The sequence below is a fragment of the Cololabis saira genome, chromosome 12 (genome assembly GCF_033807715.1).
Source record: "Cololabis saira isolate AMF1-May2022 chromosome 12, fColSai1.1, whole genome shotgun sequence".
NCBI lineage: Eukaryota > Metazoa > Chordata > Actinopteri > Beloniformes > Belonidae > Cololabis > Cololabis saira.
The window spans coordinates 26,505,037-26,524,263 of NC_084598.1; the positions used below are offsets into that span (position 1 = coordinate 26,505,037).

Here is a 19,227-nt window from a genome sequence, read left to right on the forward strand (position 1 = left end):
TGCTGTGTGATTCTTTAATGTTTATCTTCAAAATAAGAATAAGACACATGTAACCTTTGGTAATAATATTTATTATAAATATCAAAAAAATCCAAAACTCATACAATCAAGTGGTTAGTAAGACAACAGCATACTGCAGTGAGAACATTCATCAAGCCACTGTTAAAGGCAGCTGGGATTAATCACTAAGAGTTATCATTACTTTACGTCAGATTTTAAAAAGACAAACTTAATTCTATAAAAATAGCACTGCTTGTTAAAAATGTGTATCAAAAATTATAGTTATATGTCTATGTTTCAAGGGGGAACTTTAAATAATAAATACAGAGAAAATTATATTAAGAACAGGGAACTTATATGACAACTACCGCACGTAACCTATTTGTGCAAAATGTGTGCCAGCCACAAAGAAACTAAGAAACAATAAGTTTATGGTCCATTTGAAATATTTAGCAGATTGCGTGAGCCTCAATCCACCTACAATCTACTACGAAACGGCCTTAAATAAATAAAACCGGTATTCCAGCTTACATTAAATTTTAAATTAGTTACCGACACCGGTACTGAAAGGTCAGCGGTTTTTTCTGCCATCATGTCAACAATCTCACAGAGAGTTCTTCAAAGTCTCAATAAATACAGAGATAAATAAAGAAAAGCCACACGGCATTACTGAAGAGGTGCAAGTTACACCTGGCTCACGATTTCAGCTTCTTCAGCCACGAACCACTGAAGTGGAGTCCCGTCGGACGCCCTCTGCAGGACCACGTTGCCTGAACCCTGTAAAAAAAATGTTATCACATCAGCCTCCATTAAGCACAGACAGAAACATGCAGCATGTGTGTTGTCGTTGGCTTTCTTTCAATTAAGTATCCAAAAAAGGGATGGATCCAGTTTCTCAGATATTACTAAGCATTTGATTTCTTAAAATGAGATTAAAGTGGATTTATGGACACAATACATGTGTTTTAGGAAACAAACTCTGGTGTAGAAGTTGCAACATTGAATACTGATGATGAGTGAGTGTTTAGTGTTTAGTGAGTGTTAAACTAATTTATTATGAAGGTAAAAGTAAATCAGTCTTCTTTGAAGGACTGAATTAACCCATTCTAACCCTAAATGGCATCCAAGTGTCACTACCAACCTGATTAAAAGTAGGCAGATGAGGTGAAGTGGGACTCATGATGCTCAGTGAGCCCTGCTTTTCCCTGCAGCCTGGCCGTGACTGATTCCTTTGATGCCAGGACTTCAGCTCCTCTGACACAATCTCTCGGGGCATGAGCCTGATGGCGTGGTTTGGGTACTCCTTCAGCGAGGGCGTCCGCACCAGCCTCGTGTAAGGTGGAGGGGGCTTAAGGATGCTCCTCATGGAGGATATTCCTCTTTGCTGGCTGTGAGCCACGGGAGAAGCGTCCTCTACCGTGGCCTTGACTTGGCCAGGACTAGCCGGAGTTTGGTTGGTGCTCTTGTGTTGACCAGATAGGCCGGAAACCACTTGCTTCTGTGCTCCAAAGTGGAATCCGTACGGCGGGGGAGACAACACGGGGATCTCAGTGGGCACATCTCTTCCAGGAGAGCTGATGTAAGAGGAGGAGGATTTCTCAGAGCTGCTATCCTCGGAGCTGGACTGGCAGGGAATCAGAGGGGAGTACTCTGTAGAGTGCACATTGAAGTCTGGCGTGCACCGTGACTGAGGCAGCTGGGCTCGTCCACGACTTTTCTCCGCAATGAAGCGCCCCACGTTGGCCGACTGCTTTTTCTTAGGAAGTCTGAGGAGATACATTCAATTAAACTTTCTGATCACACCAATGCATGCTCATCGACTGCTACATCTGAGATTATAAGGTGACTTAGCGCTGTACCTGAAGGACTGGGAGTACTGTCGGCGCACGAGCAGCTCTGGGGTGGAGGGGGCACTGGTGGAGTGGTTGTGACGCAGCGCGGAGTTCCTGACAAACTGAGTGAGGGGAATCCTGCAGTTTTCTGTAGAGACCTGTGTTCCCGCTGGACTACTGCACAGAACAAAACAAATGTAAGGATGTGAGAGAAGCAACGCATGCTGCAGGAGGAACCTTAAACATGTAGGAACCATGGTAACATGACTAGCTGTTATCTGTTAAACGCTAAACACAACAAAATGAACACAAACCAGGATGCTGACTTTAACTTTATTCTTGCCAACTATGTTTCACATTAATGTCTTTTGAAAGTAAGTACAATATTTTTTATCCAGCAGTTTTGTAGCTTCTAATGAAGCTTCAGTCTCGTACCTGGACCTGCTCCTGCTAGAAGACGGAGGTTTTGTGGCCTTATGGTAAGGCTGGTCCAAGCTGGACTCCCTCCAGGGAGAGTTCTGGATCGGGGAGCGCTCGTACTTCACACTGAACTGACTTGAGGACTGATGGGGCGACTGCAGCGTCTTCTCTGACAGCTGGATGGGCTCTGAAAAGGAAGTGCCCGACATCGGAGGTGACAGAGGGCTGAGCGAGTCTACATCTATGGAGGATGGGAGAGACAGTTGGAAAATAAGAATAAGAACCAGAAAGAAATGTACAAATAACTTACTTTGGTATTCATTTAAATTAAGCACTTTGGAATGATGTGGATGTCTTCATTGACTTAAATGATGCATTTATAGATGTCAGTCAAACTCACCATCATCCAGAGCCACCACATCAGAGAGAGAGCTGTCATCAGACATGCACAGATCTACGAAAAGACATAAAACTTTTTAAAGCTCTGAGTCAAACCCACTCTGCGTTACACAGTTTGGCCAGGAGGGGGCAGCAGTGCCACTCACCTTTGTTTTGGCTGCTTGACATGGTGACACAGGGCGAGTTGCACTCACTCTTGATCCTGTGCTGGAAAACAGCCTCTTGCAAATCCTTCACTTTCTTCTCCTCCCTCTTGCACTGCTGCTGCCTGCTCTTCTTCTGTGGTTTACTGAGGTTTTCCTCAAGAGACATCTTACGGACTGCCTCATAAATCTGCCGCTGGAGAGCCAAATCAGTTTCTAGTCCTTGCAACTCTGAATCCTATGATAAACACAAATTCTGTCTCTTAGTTGTAGTTGATGAATGGTAGTTTCTCCTGTTTATTCATGCACGGTAAAAAAAACATACCTGTTGATCCTTACGCATCAGACTTTCGTCCAGCTTGAATGAAGCTCCAATCCTCCTTCGCACTCGGGGGGGTTTTTCATCGGGCATCAGAGGGTAATCTGAGGGCAGTGTTCCTGTCAGCTCCTGTGAAGAAAATGCACCAAAAATAATGACACAGTGAGCAAAACTGTAACCGTTACAAAAACAATGCAATCTCAAATATTTGAATCAGAGCAGCTGTACTGTCCGTTGAGATCAGTTGAGAGAGAAAACAGTTCATCGGTGGTCCGTGAGCAACTTACTGCCTCCCTGATGCAGAGCTTTCGCAGCTCCAGCAGGCAGAGTTCCAGACGCTCCTCCAGACTCTGGTGCTTCATCTTCAGGGCTCTGGTGTGGGTGGTCAGGTCCTTCACCGGGGAGGTGGGGCTGTCTGGACCTGCATTAAAGACACACACCATTAAGCTTTCCTCAAAAGCATCTGAGCCAGCCAGTAGGAAAAAAAGAAGTATTTTCTACAATAAATCACACCCTTTAGACTGATACGTCTAACATTATTTTTTACACTGCTGTTAGAACACTATTTATGTTTTTATTGGAATCAGTTTTGAAAGATAAAATTCTTATTCAACCATGATCATCATTAAGCCAGGCAGAACATTTCAGAAATATTTTTGAAAGATAAAATAGTGTTATTTGTAGTAGAGCTGCTTAGGATTTATCAGTGAAGATCGTTATTGGGGTGTTTTAAATGTTGATCAATAAATAAATACAATTCAAACTCAGAAAAGTCAAATATATGCTTTCAGAGACTTCAGAAACAATATCTCTGATGTTTCCAGGAAGGAATAAAAAATTAAGATTTAACTACAGAACAACATTTCAGTAAGGAAAAATAATAAACAATACTAAAGTATTTGTAATGAAAATGTTTTGTACAAAATGACTGTTGAATTCATATATTGATGTTCAAATTTAACTTCAGACAGGAACGCGGTGCATGGAGTGCTGCTTGGATATTTGCAAAAATAGTATCCCTCAGGTGCTCTTCAGTCGGGGAGATCCATAAATTGTTGTAGACAGAGAACTGAGGCACTCATGAGGGTGAGATTAATAAAATGCCTTTATTATTGCATGGCTAATCCATTAAAAGCGTGTCTACGCGTTTCAGCCAAACTGGCCTTCGTCAGGACAAAAGTGAAAAAGAGTTCTAGTTCAACTAGTTCAAATTTAACTGTTGAATATTAATATAAGTATCTACCTCAAAATCCTTTGTATTTTTCACTATAATTATGTTGGGTTGTGTTTTTCTTCAGTGCTGTCCTTACCGGAGTGCAGGATAATCCCACTGTCGGAGTCGCTGATCTCCTCTTTACTCTCGATGGCCGTCATCTTGACTACCTGCTCTCAGGTTTTTGTAGTTACCTGTTTTGATAAGCAAAGTAAATTCAGATTAGCTGAATGTAATGGATCACTGCAAAGAATACGCACGTTCTCCCTCTGTTTCCCTACCACATGGCTTCATTTGCTCTCCCTCTGCTGCTTTACTTAACAAAAGTGAATGACTGGCGGGTGTTCTTTTTACACCCTCATCCATGCAGCTCCTGGTCTCCCTCCTCCTCCTCCTCTCTTTTCTCTCTCCCATGCTCAGTCACAAAAGAGGCAGACCCCCGCAGTTGACTCGGCACATGTGCGGGGGGTTAATCTGAATTGTGGTGCCATGGTGACGGGGCATGGGGCGGCTGGCTAGGGAAGCGTGTCACTGTGGGGCGTGTCAGAGGGCATTTAAAGAGCCCAAACTCTGAAAAAGAAAGCAGATGGCAGCGGGAATTACCCCGCTCATGGACTGCACCTGTTCTCCCATGGCTCCTATTCAACCAGTGTCCAGAAAACTCTCTGGGGGCTTTGAAGTAGAAGAATGTCTCAATGCTGCATCACATCACAAGGAGCCTGCAGGCAGGCTCTGACACACTGCTGCCCAGTTCACGTACACACCAAGCACAATTACTGCTCTGCTTTGCAGAGAAGAAAGGGCGACAGCAGGAGGAGGAAAACCATGATGACAACAAGTTAGATATCTTTTAGAGTTGAGATAAGGGAAGGAGCTTCTAGTTACTAGAAAATGCACTCTTTACCTTCCTGGTTTATTTATTTGTTTGGATCCCATTCACCAAAGTACTACCACCCTATTATTCTACTAAGGAGGTCCCAAGATCACACAAGGAAAAGTTACAAGAAATAACATGTTTAAACCAAGCTATAAGCTTGTTTTGCTTTCATGTAGGGCTGGGCGATATATCGAGATTTTAATATATATCGATATATTTTCAAACGCGATATGGTACGAGACAATATCGTTTATATCGATTTAAATTTTTTTTTTTTTTTTTAATTTTGATATAGATTATTTTGTGACAAATTGACTTGAATGTTTTATTTGAGATTTGCACAAATGTTTTGTTATTTGCACAACTGTCAACCTCAGTGGAAAAGTCTGCCTGTTACTGTCTACATTGTATTAATTGCACAGTGTATTTTAATTTAATTGTTATGCAGGAAAGGGATATTTGTTTTATTTTATTCAAGAAGCATTTTTATTCTATATATGCAGGCAGTTTATTTTTATTTCATTTGTTTTATACATTTTGATATTGTGCAGACCTCTGTTAATAAAGGAACCTGTGTGACATTTGGCACGAGGCTTTGTATTAAAACTGACTGTTTTTTTAACGGTTTGCCTCAGAAAAAATGAAGCTAACAGAGATGCTATGCTATAATGCTTTGGGGGAAACCCCAATTATGGCACAGAAAAAATATCGAGATATATATCGAGTATCGCCATTCAGCTAGAAAATATCGAGATATGACTTTTGGTCCATATCGCCCAGCCCTACTTTCATGCCATAAAAAAACAACAACATTTATTTGTGATCAATGCTTTGGAATAATGGGGAGGTCAAATGACATGAAGACACTGGATGAAGTAATGTGTTGCTACAGTTTCAGCTCCTAATCCCCAGCTCCTGTCTCAAATGCTGTGTTTGGAGATTGATATCAGTCCTTTCCTGCAGATACGAGGAACACTCGGAGCCCGTGCGAATGAGAACCTTCTAACAGGATATCGTTGTGTATCCCAAAGGTCCGACCCATTCATCACAGCAACTCATGTGAACTGGCAGAGCGACGGGCAGCCAGCGGCACAATGAAGCCCAGCTAGGCAGCTTGAGTCAGTAAAACAACACTGCAACAAAGGGCCCTGCATCCACCAACTGGCCCCTGTAATCTGCTGTGGGCTCAATATTTGCTGACAACTCAGGCTTGAGCAGCATTGTTAGGCCAGGTCACGCTGCAAAAAGCTGCAGGAAGAGGTGATGAAAGCAGTGATGTTGAGTTTTAAGTGTGCAATGTCGAGGCTGGCTGTGTTTTCAGACACATGGCACCATGTTGCAGCGATCTAAAACTTAAAGGCATGAACAGGAATCCAGCCCAGTAATAAGACACAGGCATAGTAGTGTGGGACTTACCCACTTGCACCCCATAACTTTCTGAAGACTTTCACAAGAGCCTGTGGTCGGAGGTCTAGGCTGAGTGAGTGGGTGGGTTTGGGTTAAACTCTCAGAGTTGCAGCTTTTTGCCAAAACACTGATGCTATTTGTCAGGGCTTTCGTAACAACCTGGAGTCGTGGGTGTGCTGAAATGCTTGTGTTATGACGAGCCAAAAAAACAGTGTTTGAGTGGGAAGGAGGAGTGGTCCATGTCCTGGGGGAACGACTGCTGATAGTGTTGTCTCCACTCGGCAGACCTGGCACGATGTAGTCACAAACATTTGGAATGAGGGGAGAGCATGATCACTGCTGATGATGTGTACCTAGAAATACGTCAAGGATGAAAGCTGACTGTACCACCCATCCTCACAAATCACCGGACCGTGACTGTGTAACATCAACGGAAGTCTGTGTTTATGGCAAGACATCACGATGAGGATTTACTGTCTCCCAGACTTCCCCCCCCACCCTTTCCCATGAGCCCGTGAAGCTGCGTTCTTCTGGATTGCGGCCACCACCGCTGTGCTCATTACCACTGTGGTCGGCGCTGGAATTACCAACGGGGACCAGCCTCTACGAGGAAACAGTGAGGGTTGCCTGAAACCAGACCGGGGCCTGTTTGAACCCTGTAATTAAGATTCTCCTGTGAATGCTGATACTATGGAAGAAACCAAACGACTTTACAGCATGCCTTATTTCAGAGTCTGGTGACAAGCCAAAATCCATTCAGCAAAAACGATCCACTCTGTATGCAGTACGGGCTGCAGGGGGAAAAGTGCATCAATGTGGAGGAGAAGCAGAAGAAGAAAAAAAAAGTGTTATATTACATTAACGTCACTGGTGGGAGATCTATGGAGGATTTATGAAGGAGTGCTGAGTTTAGAAAGTCCCACAGATAGAAGGAAAATGAAGGCAAGAGGGTGTAAAAACATAAATCACAAGGCTGTAAATGTGGGCAGCATCTCAGACACATCCAGCCTCTTCCCCCAATCAACACCTCACCTAGCTGTTCCACAGAGTAGAACTAAAAGATTTGGTGATGCTGCTTTTAGCCACTATGCTCCAAAACTGTGGAACAGCCTGCCGGAGGATCTGAGAGGAGCTGGAAATGTGGACATTTTTAAACGTAGACTAAAAACTCATCTCTTTGGTCTGGCTTTTATGTAGCATCACATTTTATAGTTTTATTCTGTTTAACATTTTTTTTAAAGGTATCTGTTTTATTTATTTATCTATCTCTTATAATGTTTTTTATTATTTTTTATTGTTGTGGACTGATTATTTTTTAGCCTTAATCCTTGAACTTTTATCTCCTTATACATTTCATATATTTTATATTGTATGTCAGGGTGCATTGGTCTCCCAGTTTTTATTTTTTGCTCTCCCAGTTTTTATTTATTTGTTTATTATGCTTATTTTTCAATCAAAATGTCAAAGCACCTTGTATTTCATGTACCTGAATGAAAGGTGCTATATAAATAAAATTTGCTTGATTGATTGATGAACACCAATCCAGGTGAAAACTAATAAAGTGTGATGGTCTTAGACTTGCAACAAAGACAATGGGGCAGTAACACCCAAAGATCACGTTGACCTGCTCCATGTCACTGGAGGCCATATGCTGACCACACACACCAGCTCTGTTGCAGTCCAATGACAAGAACCAAAAAGAGATGCTTCATTGCTCTCAAGAGGCTGAAGTAGGGCTGGGAGATTTTGGACAAAAATAAAATCCCGATTTTTTTTCCTGTAAACCCGATTTTCGATTTCGATTTTTTTGGTAAAACTACAAAAGACAATGGAATAAATTGTTTCAAATATTTTATCTTTATTTTGAAAGAAAAATAAACAAATTTCCCTATTGGGAATGAAGTGCAACTGAAAGATACTGTAAATCCTTCTTGAGTTTAGTAAAGTGACAACATTTACAATCTTCTTGACCAAACAAAGTAAAAAATCGATTTTCCGATTTTCCTTTTTTTAACATCGTCTTGATTAATAAATCCGATTTAGATTTAAAATCGATTAATCGCACAGCCCTAGGCTGAAGGGGTGATTGAGGATCTAGTCGCTTTTTCCCTCTAAATCTCCAGACTTAGCAGACAAACCCCAAAGGATGTGGATACAGCTTTGCACCCTGACGTGCTCGCAACAGGATGAGGGGACTGACTGCAGAGGTAATCGAGGCGTTGTCTTTGGCACCTCAGTGATGCTTCGTGTCTACCCACACGTGCACTGACGAGGATAATGTTTATTCTGGTGCAGACACTTCCAACTGCCACCAACCACCCTGCTGCTCCTCAAAAGGCCAACAACAGACGCAGCCTCAGAGAAAATGGTTAAACTAGTCAAAGGCAGGGTGTTACTGTTTTGTTTTCATTCCTTATAGACCTTTTATGTGACGGATGGAATTCAGGTGTACTAAAAATAAAAAGAAAAGTAAAAAGTCTCTAGTTCACAGCTCATTTGTCAAATGTTTCCCCTGTGCAGAATGGTCTCATTCAAACTAATGCACTCTCATAGTTATATCACTTTCAATATGTTCCTGCTTTAGGGCAAAATTTAATTACTTACTCTGCTGGCTCAAACTACACTCCTGCAACATTGTATTTATGTTTAATGTAATGGGATAGTATCAAGCAATAAAGTAAAAAAACTGTGGTGAATAAAAAGTAGAAAGGAGTACAGGTCAGGATGAGAAGGTAACATAGACCCTTCTAGATTTAGTTACTTTCCAGGAGAAAACACTCATATACCTGATCTGATCTCTGAGTTTATTTATATCCCATATAAGGATTTTCATCCACGTTTTCTTAGTTATTTTCTTTTTAAATCAATCATTACACGATGGTTCACTGGTTATTCTGGACACTTCCTTGAAGTTTATTGATATATAAAAGCAACCTACTTTGCAGATACCATTTCTGCTACTTTTTTCTCCGTTTTCTTCTAAATATTTTGTTCTGAAACTACGAAAAACACACACTTAACTCTGTTACCACATACCTCTCGGATGAAGGTGTCCTCTTTTACAGCATCCTTCCTGGAGTTGATTAAACTTTCTCCGCTCAGATGTGAGGGAAGAGCTTGGGACATCTGCTTCAGACTCCTCCACTTTGTCTTTGAAGGGGAGGAAGGTTATTAATTTCGTAAAGCTACCTAATAGAAATAAATAAATCATCATGTATTTACGCTAAAATATTTCAACTTCTAACCTTTTTGTATATTCAATCGAAACTTTATTTTGTTTTACATTAGTGAAAGGATAAAAATATTCACTGTTGGATGGCCCCCCTGGACTTTCTTAAGATGGTTCGGTCCGACGCGGATGACTTTTCAGACACGCTCTGCTTATTGACACAGCACGCGTTTCACTCAGAGGAGGGGCTTCATTTCATGAATTTAACAAAAGGAAAACTAGTGGATCTGAGACGGAGGCTCTTTTACTGACATTTTTTGAAAAAATATTACTAAATATTAAATACTGTTAAACATAGTTATTATATAGACAACCGGACAAAATTCACATGGGGTTTTTTTTTATCATAAAATTTAGTATTTTTGCATAAAGATATGTATGTTCTGTGTTATTACCTTTATTATTTTGAATTATCTCACTCACCTGGTCAGAAATAAAAATTAGATAAACTTATTCAAGTTTTTACATACCAATCCACTCCCCTTCATTAATTGGCCAGCTATACAGTAATAGTATACCATGCAAAAATATAAAATTTCAGCCCGTCTTGTAGTATATAAACTATCATACTTTCTGAAAAATATAGCAACAGCTTTCATTTTAGTCTTATCTTTATTAATACTCTAATGATGACATGAAACCACCATGCACAACACTATTTCTTTAAATTGTAATCTTGAAAGTTAAAAATAATGGCATCACACTGCGTTGTTCTTGCATTTCTGTTAAAGATACTACTAAAATAATATCAATGTAACACTAAAACAGTGGCTTTTGTGATTATTCCAAATGTCTGCACTGCCTTAACATTACCCCTGGGTATTCCTAGACTAGAGATCCTGAAAGGACTCCAGCAGATGGCCTGTCCTTTCTCCTCGCGACCCGTGATGGAATGAAAAGATTAGCTAATTAAAAAGAGTCCCATATCCCGGCCGTGTGACAAAAAAGCCATGAGAGTCCTGAGGGAGAGGATCTGCCTGCAAATCAGTCCCCTGGTGGTTTAAGTTGCATTCAGCACAACAGCACATCACTGCAAACCATAAAGCCTTTTATTTCCACACAGCACACACAAACACACTAAAAATCAAGTCATGAAGAAATAGGTAAACAAACTTGATTTTTTTAAATGTTAGGGGTGATTCTTACTGATGCAAAACAGTTCTGCCAAAAATGTTTCACACTGTGTTGAAGAGTCGAGTTTAGATGATACGGCCTTTTAATAAAATGAACATTCTTACACTCCTTTAACCCAGGAAGAAACATGGGAAAATGATCATTACTGGAAGAAAAAATAGATCAATGACCATAGAAAACATTAAAAAAAACTATTTACTGTCATGGCTGTCTTCATTAAGCCCTCATTAATCCATATGTTATTCTTAATAAAAAATGAGCACTTCACTCCTTCACCAGAAACAGGACTGTAGATGAGTTTTAAGGTATTTCTAAATAGGGATTAGATGTTTGCATACATACATAATTCCATTCACAATTTAAAATCCATCAGGACACTTGAGCATGCTTGTTTCTCTAGAGTTTTTTTTTCTTCTTTCTTCTTCTTCTTTTATGTGAAGCTCAGTAGGCAGTGAGCATAAAGATTTATGGCCACTGTGGTGAGAGGCCGCACTGGCTGATGGCAGCCCATCAGGGCTGCTCAAATGTCTGCGTGCGCCTCAGGTTGTCCCTGACACGGACAAACTCGGGGATCTTCTCCTGGTTCTCCCGCTGTCTTATCTCCTCCTGCTCATACTGGAAAAACACAGATCACACCAGTGTATCAGCTCACATACAAGGTCCTCCACAGAGCATCAGAACTTCTATGTCACCGAAATGTGTGAGTTTTAGTGCTACAATCTAAATTAAGTTTGGATTTCGTAATAGATCAAATATTGGGAGTGATCCGCTATTAAAAAACATAAAATGTTTCTGCCCCTAAAAGCTTTGATCTGTTTTATCCTTGTTGTGTGAAGTGGGTTTTAGTCGTCTATATGCCGCTGACCTCTTGCAGCTTCTGCTGCCTCTTGCGGAGCTCCATCTCCAGATCTGAGGGCCCCTGTCGTGCCATCTCCTCCTCCTTGTGCAGCTCCAATCTACGCTGCTCCAACACTCGTTTCAGCTCAGGTTTCTCCTCAAGCAGCAGGCCGCTGTGCAGTCAGAGCCACAGTTAGGTGATACATGTCAACATGGCTCAGGTTTTAGTACCTGTCAAACATTCGGGTATTGTCCCTTTTTGGCCTCCTGTACCGTTTATGGCTGAGCAACAGCTCCCGGTGCAGGTTCTGGTAGCTCGGTGCCTCAGCTGAGGAACCGTTGAGCTTTCTCGGTTGAGTGACGTCAGCACCGCTGCAATCTGCTGCAGAGTTACGATACACGGGCAGATGGCCAGCAGGAATCTCTGAAGATCATAATAAAGCTTTTGATCATCAGAGAATGACATCTTTGACTTGATCAATTAGAAAGAAAGACAAAATGAAGCATTTTATCGCAGAAGAAAATATTGATCATTTTAATGCCTGTGGAAATGTCTACTGAATGATAAATAGAGTTCCATCCACTCACTATCTATACCTACTTCTTCCAATTCAGGGTCATGGGGGTCTGCTGGAGCCTATCTCAGTTCTCTTCTGCCAAAAGACAGGGGTTCTATCAATCTAATGTCGCTCAAACATTCATCAAGTATTTGATTAATAGATCAATCCATCATTCAGACTCTTAAAGTAACTCAAACGCTCAAATAAATTACATAAATTACATTTGATCAATCAAACATTACAATTTATCATCAGCTGTGATATGCTTGTTTTCACAGTTGGACTCATTTTAAAGACATACATTATTTGTGCTTTAGTTTACCTTTTTTTTGATGTCCAAATCCTGATTTCTGGGAAATGGGATTAAGAGAGGAAAAGGCGGGTTAGCAAGTACTTTCACCAATTATTACACAGCCAATGACGAAGTCAGAAAACTTATCATGACTGGTTTCTCGAAACGTTTCTGTTTCCCCAATCAGACAAAAGTTATAATTAGACAAAGGCTAAAACTGACGTTGCATGCCGCTCTGCTTAAGCAGGTAAACTGTGTTTACAAAGGTGACATAACAGCTGTGTCGGTCATTGAGAGACATATAAGTTTAGCTTTCCTTACTGTCTTTGGCAAAAAAGAGAGGAAAAAAAAGAATTAAGTTCTGTTTGTAATGAAAAAGTAATTACACAAAAAAACTGACATTCATGTGTAACATAACCAGACAGAGATCACTGCCACACCCTCTGTAACCGGATAACCTGAAGAAAATGATCACACGAAGCAGGGAGCAGATGGTGCATGCGGTCTGAACAGGCCATCTCAAAGCTGAGGCAGCCCATAAGACCAGGATTCTTACAAAAACTGTCCGATAACAGATCACTGTGATCCTTGGATCTCTGGGGATTGCGCCTTTTACCATTCCTGTCACGAACACGGAGTAAGCCTGCACATCCTGCCCTCCCCGGACCCCTGCGGGGAGCTTGAGCTGGGAGATAACCTGTCAGGTGTCTGATCTGGTGGAAGTCACTGTCCCAGTTAAGACCAGCAGCACCGAGACACATGACTGCAAAACCACTCCCTCTGGTTTCATAACTTCTCTTTTCGGTCCATGTAATTGCTCTATAACAGTGTCACAATATTGGGTTAATTTGATTAAAAGGCTTCAGCCAAGTGTGATAAATGATAACTGTGGCTACTTTTTTATGGTAATTAATTTCAACAAGTTGTGTTTGTCAAGGAGAGCTCAACAACCTCCTGTGACATTTCAAATAGTCCATCCGGGTGTACTATTAACTAAGCCCTCATTTTACCTTATTTAACTTCTTATATGTTAGAATTGTACAGCTGATATTGTTGTGGCAATGTCTTCACATTACACTAATGTCAGAATGTGTGCAACACATACGGCTCCAATATTTCTCTTAATATACTTGGGTAGTTTTAAAGATCAAGAGATCACTTAAATCCTCTTTAAGATGAATAATAATAATGATGATGAAAAACATAATACAAAGTATTGTTGAATGTTTTCCTAACCAATGTGCTTCATTTAGTTTAGAGACGCTGCGCCATACTCTCTGGACATCATATTCAATAATCTGGATTATTCTATCTACAACATTATACCGGCACCACTTCTGCTTAAGAAGGCGCTGACATAATGTGAGGAGGTACATAAAGTGTCCATAGAGACATAAAAATACAATAACCATACACTCCCTGACCTGACTAAATGCCAATTAAATCTTTGACAGATCACCAGCATACAGTACCAGAGTCTGATCTCTCACTTGTCAGACAGCAGCAACATTCAAAGAAGACAACAAGCAAAGACTCACTTTTTTGACACCTGAACCCTCCATGGCAGGGTGGTGGAGGTCCACTGCTTTTGTCAAGTGAGTATTGTTGTTTCAGTCCATTGTGAAGGGAATCACACGTCCTCACTCAGCCGGCCTGCTGTCTGTCCCTGTGCTTCATCCAAGGGCAGCATATTGTTGTTAAAGAGGGATCTGCAGACTCGATGTGCAACCTTGCAGTGGCCAGCAGTGGTAGTAGACTCTGAAATCTTATTAAGCCATTCAAGATTACCTCACAACCCCCACAGGGCATTGGATACTAGATTAGTTAATTACCGCCGACACAAATGCAGCTTAAGAGACAACTAGCGAGGTACATATACAAACTGACTCCTCTCCCCAGAAACCTATGCAATTACTTTCAGGATGTAGTTGTTGTTACACTTGAGCCGTATCAGGGACTCTAGATATCAAAATAAAGTTGATCTGTTAGTATCAGCAGTACAAAATGACTTATTATAAGACAAACAAATGATTTTGTTAATGTAAAAACACAATGCAGGTAAGCAGTAAAGAGGTTCAGCAGTGGCTATCTATGAAAAATGAGCTTCCAGGTTATTTTTTATTGTGCATGACTGTGCAACTCACAACATGTCTATATATGTTATTCATTTACGTGTATTACAACAAAACATGTCTTTTAATTGATTGGAAATAGGGGTTTTTATGCATGCAAAACCTCATCCTTTGCAATCCTACTTTCTATATCTTTTATCATCCATTTTTATTTATTGTTTTACCTTAAAAAACACTATTTTACTGTTTTAATACACTACATAAAAAATACTTGACTTTATTTCCTGAGATCTGATTAAATAATGTTTCTGTTTATTTAGATTTATGAAAAAAAGTGGAAGAAAAGTGTAGTCATGATCTTCAAACACAATTAATCTTTTCATTTATCTGAAAATCTCTGTTTTTGCTTTCTTCAACTTTTAGGTCATTACTCATAATTGATTTCTTGTTTATTTTTGATCTAGATAAATTTGATTGTTTTAATTGCCATAAGCTTTACACAAAGATGTTCCATGTCTCGTGTCTTCACATAAACGTTAATAAAGACTTTCTTTACTGTGGAAATGTAGCTCTGTCTAAGCATTAGTACAAATAAATAATATCTTTTAATATGCTTGACTTCTGATCAAATCAAATAGCAAAGCTGATATGAAGCATTCACAAAGGTACACACAATAAATTATATTGCTGTTTGTCATCGCAGATGAATAATTAAATCCCAAACCTTCACAGAATGGATGAGAACTAAAACAAAAAAAGGAAATAAGTGTGAAGTCATAAAGATCAATGTTGAACATCAGGGCCCAGGGACCAGAGTCCTTACAAACACCAGGAAACTGGACCATATTACACTGGTCATGAAATCACTACACTGGCTTCCAGTGAGTCAAAGGATAGAGTTTAAAATCTTACTGCTGGTCTACAAAGACCTGAATGGTCTTGGACCAAAATACATGCTTGATCTGTTAGTTCCTATGAAGCTCCCAGACCCCTGAGGTTCATCTGGATCTGGTTTGTTGTGTCTCCCAAGAACCAGAACCAAGCAAGGTGAGGCAGCGTTTAGTTATTCTGCTCCTCACCGGTGGAACAAACTTCCTGTAGACCTGAGGTCTGCTCCAACTGTCAGCTCCTTTAAATCAGGACTAAAAACATTAGTTTACTGAAGCGTACTCTTAAATTACCGTAAATTTCATTTATTTATTTATTCAAACGGGTTAAAACAAAAACAAAATAATCCGAATACATAAAATGTATATACCGAAAAAAACAAAAACAAAGAACAACAAAGAAAACCATAAGCAAAACAAAGCAAATTAAAGAGACAAATCTATATGTAAATAAATATTTCCTGTTTGAAAGGGTGTAGGATGAAGATTCAAAAAACTTTTCTAGTCCTACCCCTTCTAATGCTCTGTTTTTACCATTTCTTCATTTCACACAACTTCAAAAAGAAAAGCATAAAAGAAAAGAAAAATACTTACCTGCTGTACTTTACTGCCGTTACTTTTTAACAACTTGTGCTTTTTATTATTTTACCTCTTTTCTTATCATTGTATTTCATTGTATTTAGTATTTACTGTTAAATTGTGTCTTACCGCTTTTAATGTTGATGTAAAGCACTTTGAATTACCTTGTGTTGAATTGTGCTATACAAATAAACTTGCCTTGCCATGCCTTGTCACCAACAGTGGAAGAATTTATGTAAATGTTGTTTTTTTCCCCCTTCCGTTATTGGCCACAAGAGGGCGAGCTAGTGCTGCTCTCTTGTATTTAAACCGGATCCGGAAGCTGCAGCTTCTTCACAGTTTGAATGCTGAATGCATGGCTGAATGGCGTGTGTTTGTGCGTGCGAGAGAGTGAGTGACTGAGGAGTGGTTGTTTGTGTGTGTGTATAGTTGCTTATTAGTATTTTAAAACCTACACAGTGATCTTATTTGATCCGGTCTCAGCCCGGCTCTGCTTTGACCGGAGATGATAGTAAAAACGCTCACTAGCCACATGGCGATGATGTGGAGCTGAACCGTGAAGGGCCTATCTGCGCTTCGTGCTGCGGTCAGAGCTGATGAATGTGATCAGATATACTAGTCACGAGTGGCCTTGGGGTTCGCTCCAAGCTCCACGGTGGACAATGAGTATATAAGCGATTCTGATCTGACCACAGCCGGGGAGCAGACCGCGGTCCCGGGGGATTCATGGTTGCCGTGTCCGTGTAAAGGCTGGTTTATGGTTCCGCGTTAAGTCGACGCAGGGCCTACGGCGTAGCTTACGCGTAGCCCACGGCGTAAGCGTAGGGTACTGCGTTGGTGTAACGCGGAACCATAAACCAGCCTTTAACGTTTAAAAAGGTTGACCAGCATCGTTGAGAGTATCAGGGCCATGCAGGAGAAAAATTATTTGAGAGGGGAAGATTTTTTTTTTTTTATTGTGCACTTCGAGGAAAAAAGTCGAGATGTCGAGAATAATGTTGAAATACAATTTCAAGAATAAAGTCGAATTTTCTCTAATGCCGCGTTCCATTTTTCCTCGGAAGTGGGGATTTCCCAGTTCTCAGTGGGAATTTTCAACTGGAACGCCCCTCGAAGTGGGATTTCCCACTGGGAAAGTGGGAGAGTCTTCACCACCCACGAGTTCACATTCCAAGATGGCTGCCCCGGTTGTAAACAGTAGAAGAGAGCTCTAAAAATTCGTAGCACTTCATTCTAGTTTTGGTCACACTAAATCAGTCGTATACAAGTATTGTTCGGCATATATATGCTGCTATGGTGTAATTTACATTTTTCATGTGGTATATGCGAACTACAAACTTGTTTTCCTACTTTGTAACTGGAACGCTGATAACTCGGCTGTGACGTCATTCCGAGTTCCGTGGTAAATGGAACGCAGCATAAGTGCATAATGAAAAAAAATAAATAAATCTTCCTCCAATATTTTTATTTTTCTCCTGCCTGGCCCTAATACTCTTCCGTAGAAACCCACCAATGTGGACATTTAACCAAAGTACTGGTGGTAAAATGTATTCTGAGGTTTCATGAAGTAGAAAACGCCTTTAAATGAAAGCCGTCATTGAAATGAGTTTCTTCTTTTTGTTGTAACTGGTGTCTAAGCTTAAATTTTAAGTATCCACTGGTCCCGTGATTACTATAAAGAGTTGGACGAAATACATGACTATGGTCCTCGAAAACGGTTAAAGATGACCCAAAACTAAAGTGAATCCAGCACAGATGTATTTGTTGCCTGAAGAGATTTCACCGAAACAAAAGCTTTACACGTGGTCTTGTGAAGTGTTTCCACTGTTCCTTTACGAGCTCGTGTTGCTTCAAATAAGTCATTTTGTAAATTTTATCGCGTAATATTGAAATTTCAAATGATGCGCCATTTTTATTGGCTTAAATGTTGTTGCTGGATATTGAAACAAGACCTATTTACCCTTTTCCTGTGTGGAAAAGGGTAAACATTACGATAGTTTTCCAGTGTTTCAGCCAGTGGTAATATCTTACAGAATGTATTATATTTCACAGACAGAAGCATAAATTTATGTCCGAGAACTAATAAAAAATTTAAGTCTGTGACAAAAGCAAAACATTTGATTAAAAATGATTTGGCTTTGCACAAACTGTATAATTGAAATAATTAAAGTCCAAGTTTCTGAGTTTGGCTGTAGTTACAGAAGGTCTTTCTTGGAGTGTCCTTGTCCTTGTCTTTTGAACAAACTGAAAAAGCCTGAGGAGAAAAACATATTTGTATCGAGAACACTGCTCAGTCCATACAAATCTAAATCCTCCCAGACTAAATAGAATTAGGTTGGGGTCAGACTGCAACAGATTTGACTCTTTTTTTATATTTCTTACAATTTCTACAATATATTTTCTGATCTGATGATAATTCTGGTAGTTTAATCAAACTTCACATCTACATTTCTTCAGGCTGACACTGGAGGGAATCTTAAGTTAAAGCACATTTTGATATTTTTATCCCACTTTCTTCAGCATTCTTGGTCCATTTCCTCCACAAGAACAAATATCAGACAATCTTAATCCAGATTAAATCCGCGAGGTGATCGAAGACCTGTTGCATTGAGTTTGTCTCACATGGATGGGAACCTTTTTTTTTTTCTAAAAAAAAATTTGCTCTCACACTCAGCATAAACATATCTGAAAGAACCATTTTATTTCCAGGACCATGGAGCTAAAAGTGAAAGGTTGTTTTTAACTGCTCGTGCCGGGCTGAAGACATAATTGAGCAAAATGTTTCTGGAGTGGCTCCGGTTTGAAATGGCCTGTGAAGGAAAACACATAGGTATTTGTATTGAAGATACACATTACCCCAAATAATGTCAGAAGTGCCAGAATCAATACATTTAGGTTGGTGTTGGATCACAAAAGGCTAATTTTAATTTGTTGTACTACATTTTTATACTCACTTTCTAGACACACATTACTTACTATGATAATAAACTTGAAAGTGAAAATGTTATCTAACTTCACCTGTCCTTC

General features: G+C 40.0%; 2 protein-coding genes and 1 non-coding gene across 4 annotated transcripts; 1 reads left to right on the forward strand and 2 right to left on the reverse strand.

Annotated features, from left to right (window-relative positions):
• Window positions 1–52: 52 nt before the first annotated feature.
• inavaa (innate immunity activator a) lies at window positions 53–9,700 on the reverse strand. Of its 2 annotated transcripts, none has more exons than XM_061734982.1 (10): window positions 9,647–9,700; window positions 4,424–4,520; window positions 3,401–3,534; window positions 3,120–3,242; window positions 2,798–3,032; window positions 2,653–2,706; window positions 2,268–2,493; window positions 1,860–2,009; window positions 1,142–1,766; window positions 53–777 (listed from the first exon to the last, which is right to left on the reverse strand). In XM_061734982.1, the coding sequence occupies exons 2-10, from the start codon at window positions 4,485–4,487 to the stop codon at window positions 685–687; spliced, it is 1,704 nt and encodes a 567-aa protein (XP_061590966.1). In that variant the 5' UTR covers window positions 4,488–4,520; window positions 9,647–9,700; the 3' UTR covers window positions 53–684. The 2 variants fall into 2 exon arrangements, with proteins under 2 accessions (XP_061590966.1, XP_061590967.1); XM_061734983.1 differs by lacking the exon at window positions 9,647–9,700 and adding an exon at window positions 4,608–5,364.
• A 786-nt stretch (window positions 9,701–10,486) lies between these two features.
• On the reverse strand, window positions 10,487–14,416 carry zgc:195245 (uncharacterized protein LOC565483 homolog). Its single transcript, XM_061734984.1, has 5 exons — window positions 14,201–14,416; window positions 12,693–12,720; window positions 12,084–12,234; window positions 11,839–11,983; window positions 10,487–11,588 (listed from the first exon to the last, which is right to left on the reverse strand). The coding sequence occupies exons 1-5, from the start codon at window positions 14,222–14,224 to the stop codon at window positions 11,484–11,486; spliced, it is 453 nt and encodes a 150-aa protein (XP_061590968.1). The 5' UTR covers window positions 14,225–14,416; the 3' UTR covers window positions 10,487–11,483.
• Window positions 14,417–16,578: 2,162 nt separating this feature from the next.
• On the forward strand, window positions 16,579–16,889 carry LOC133457604 (small Cajal body-specific RNA 2). The gene has a single exon (XR_009783890.1). It is a non-coding gene; the product is annotated as a small Cajal body-specific RNA 2 (non-coding RNA).
• Window positions 16,890–19,227: the final 2,338 nt, after the last annotated feature.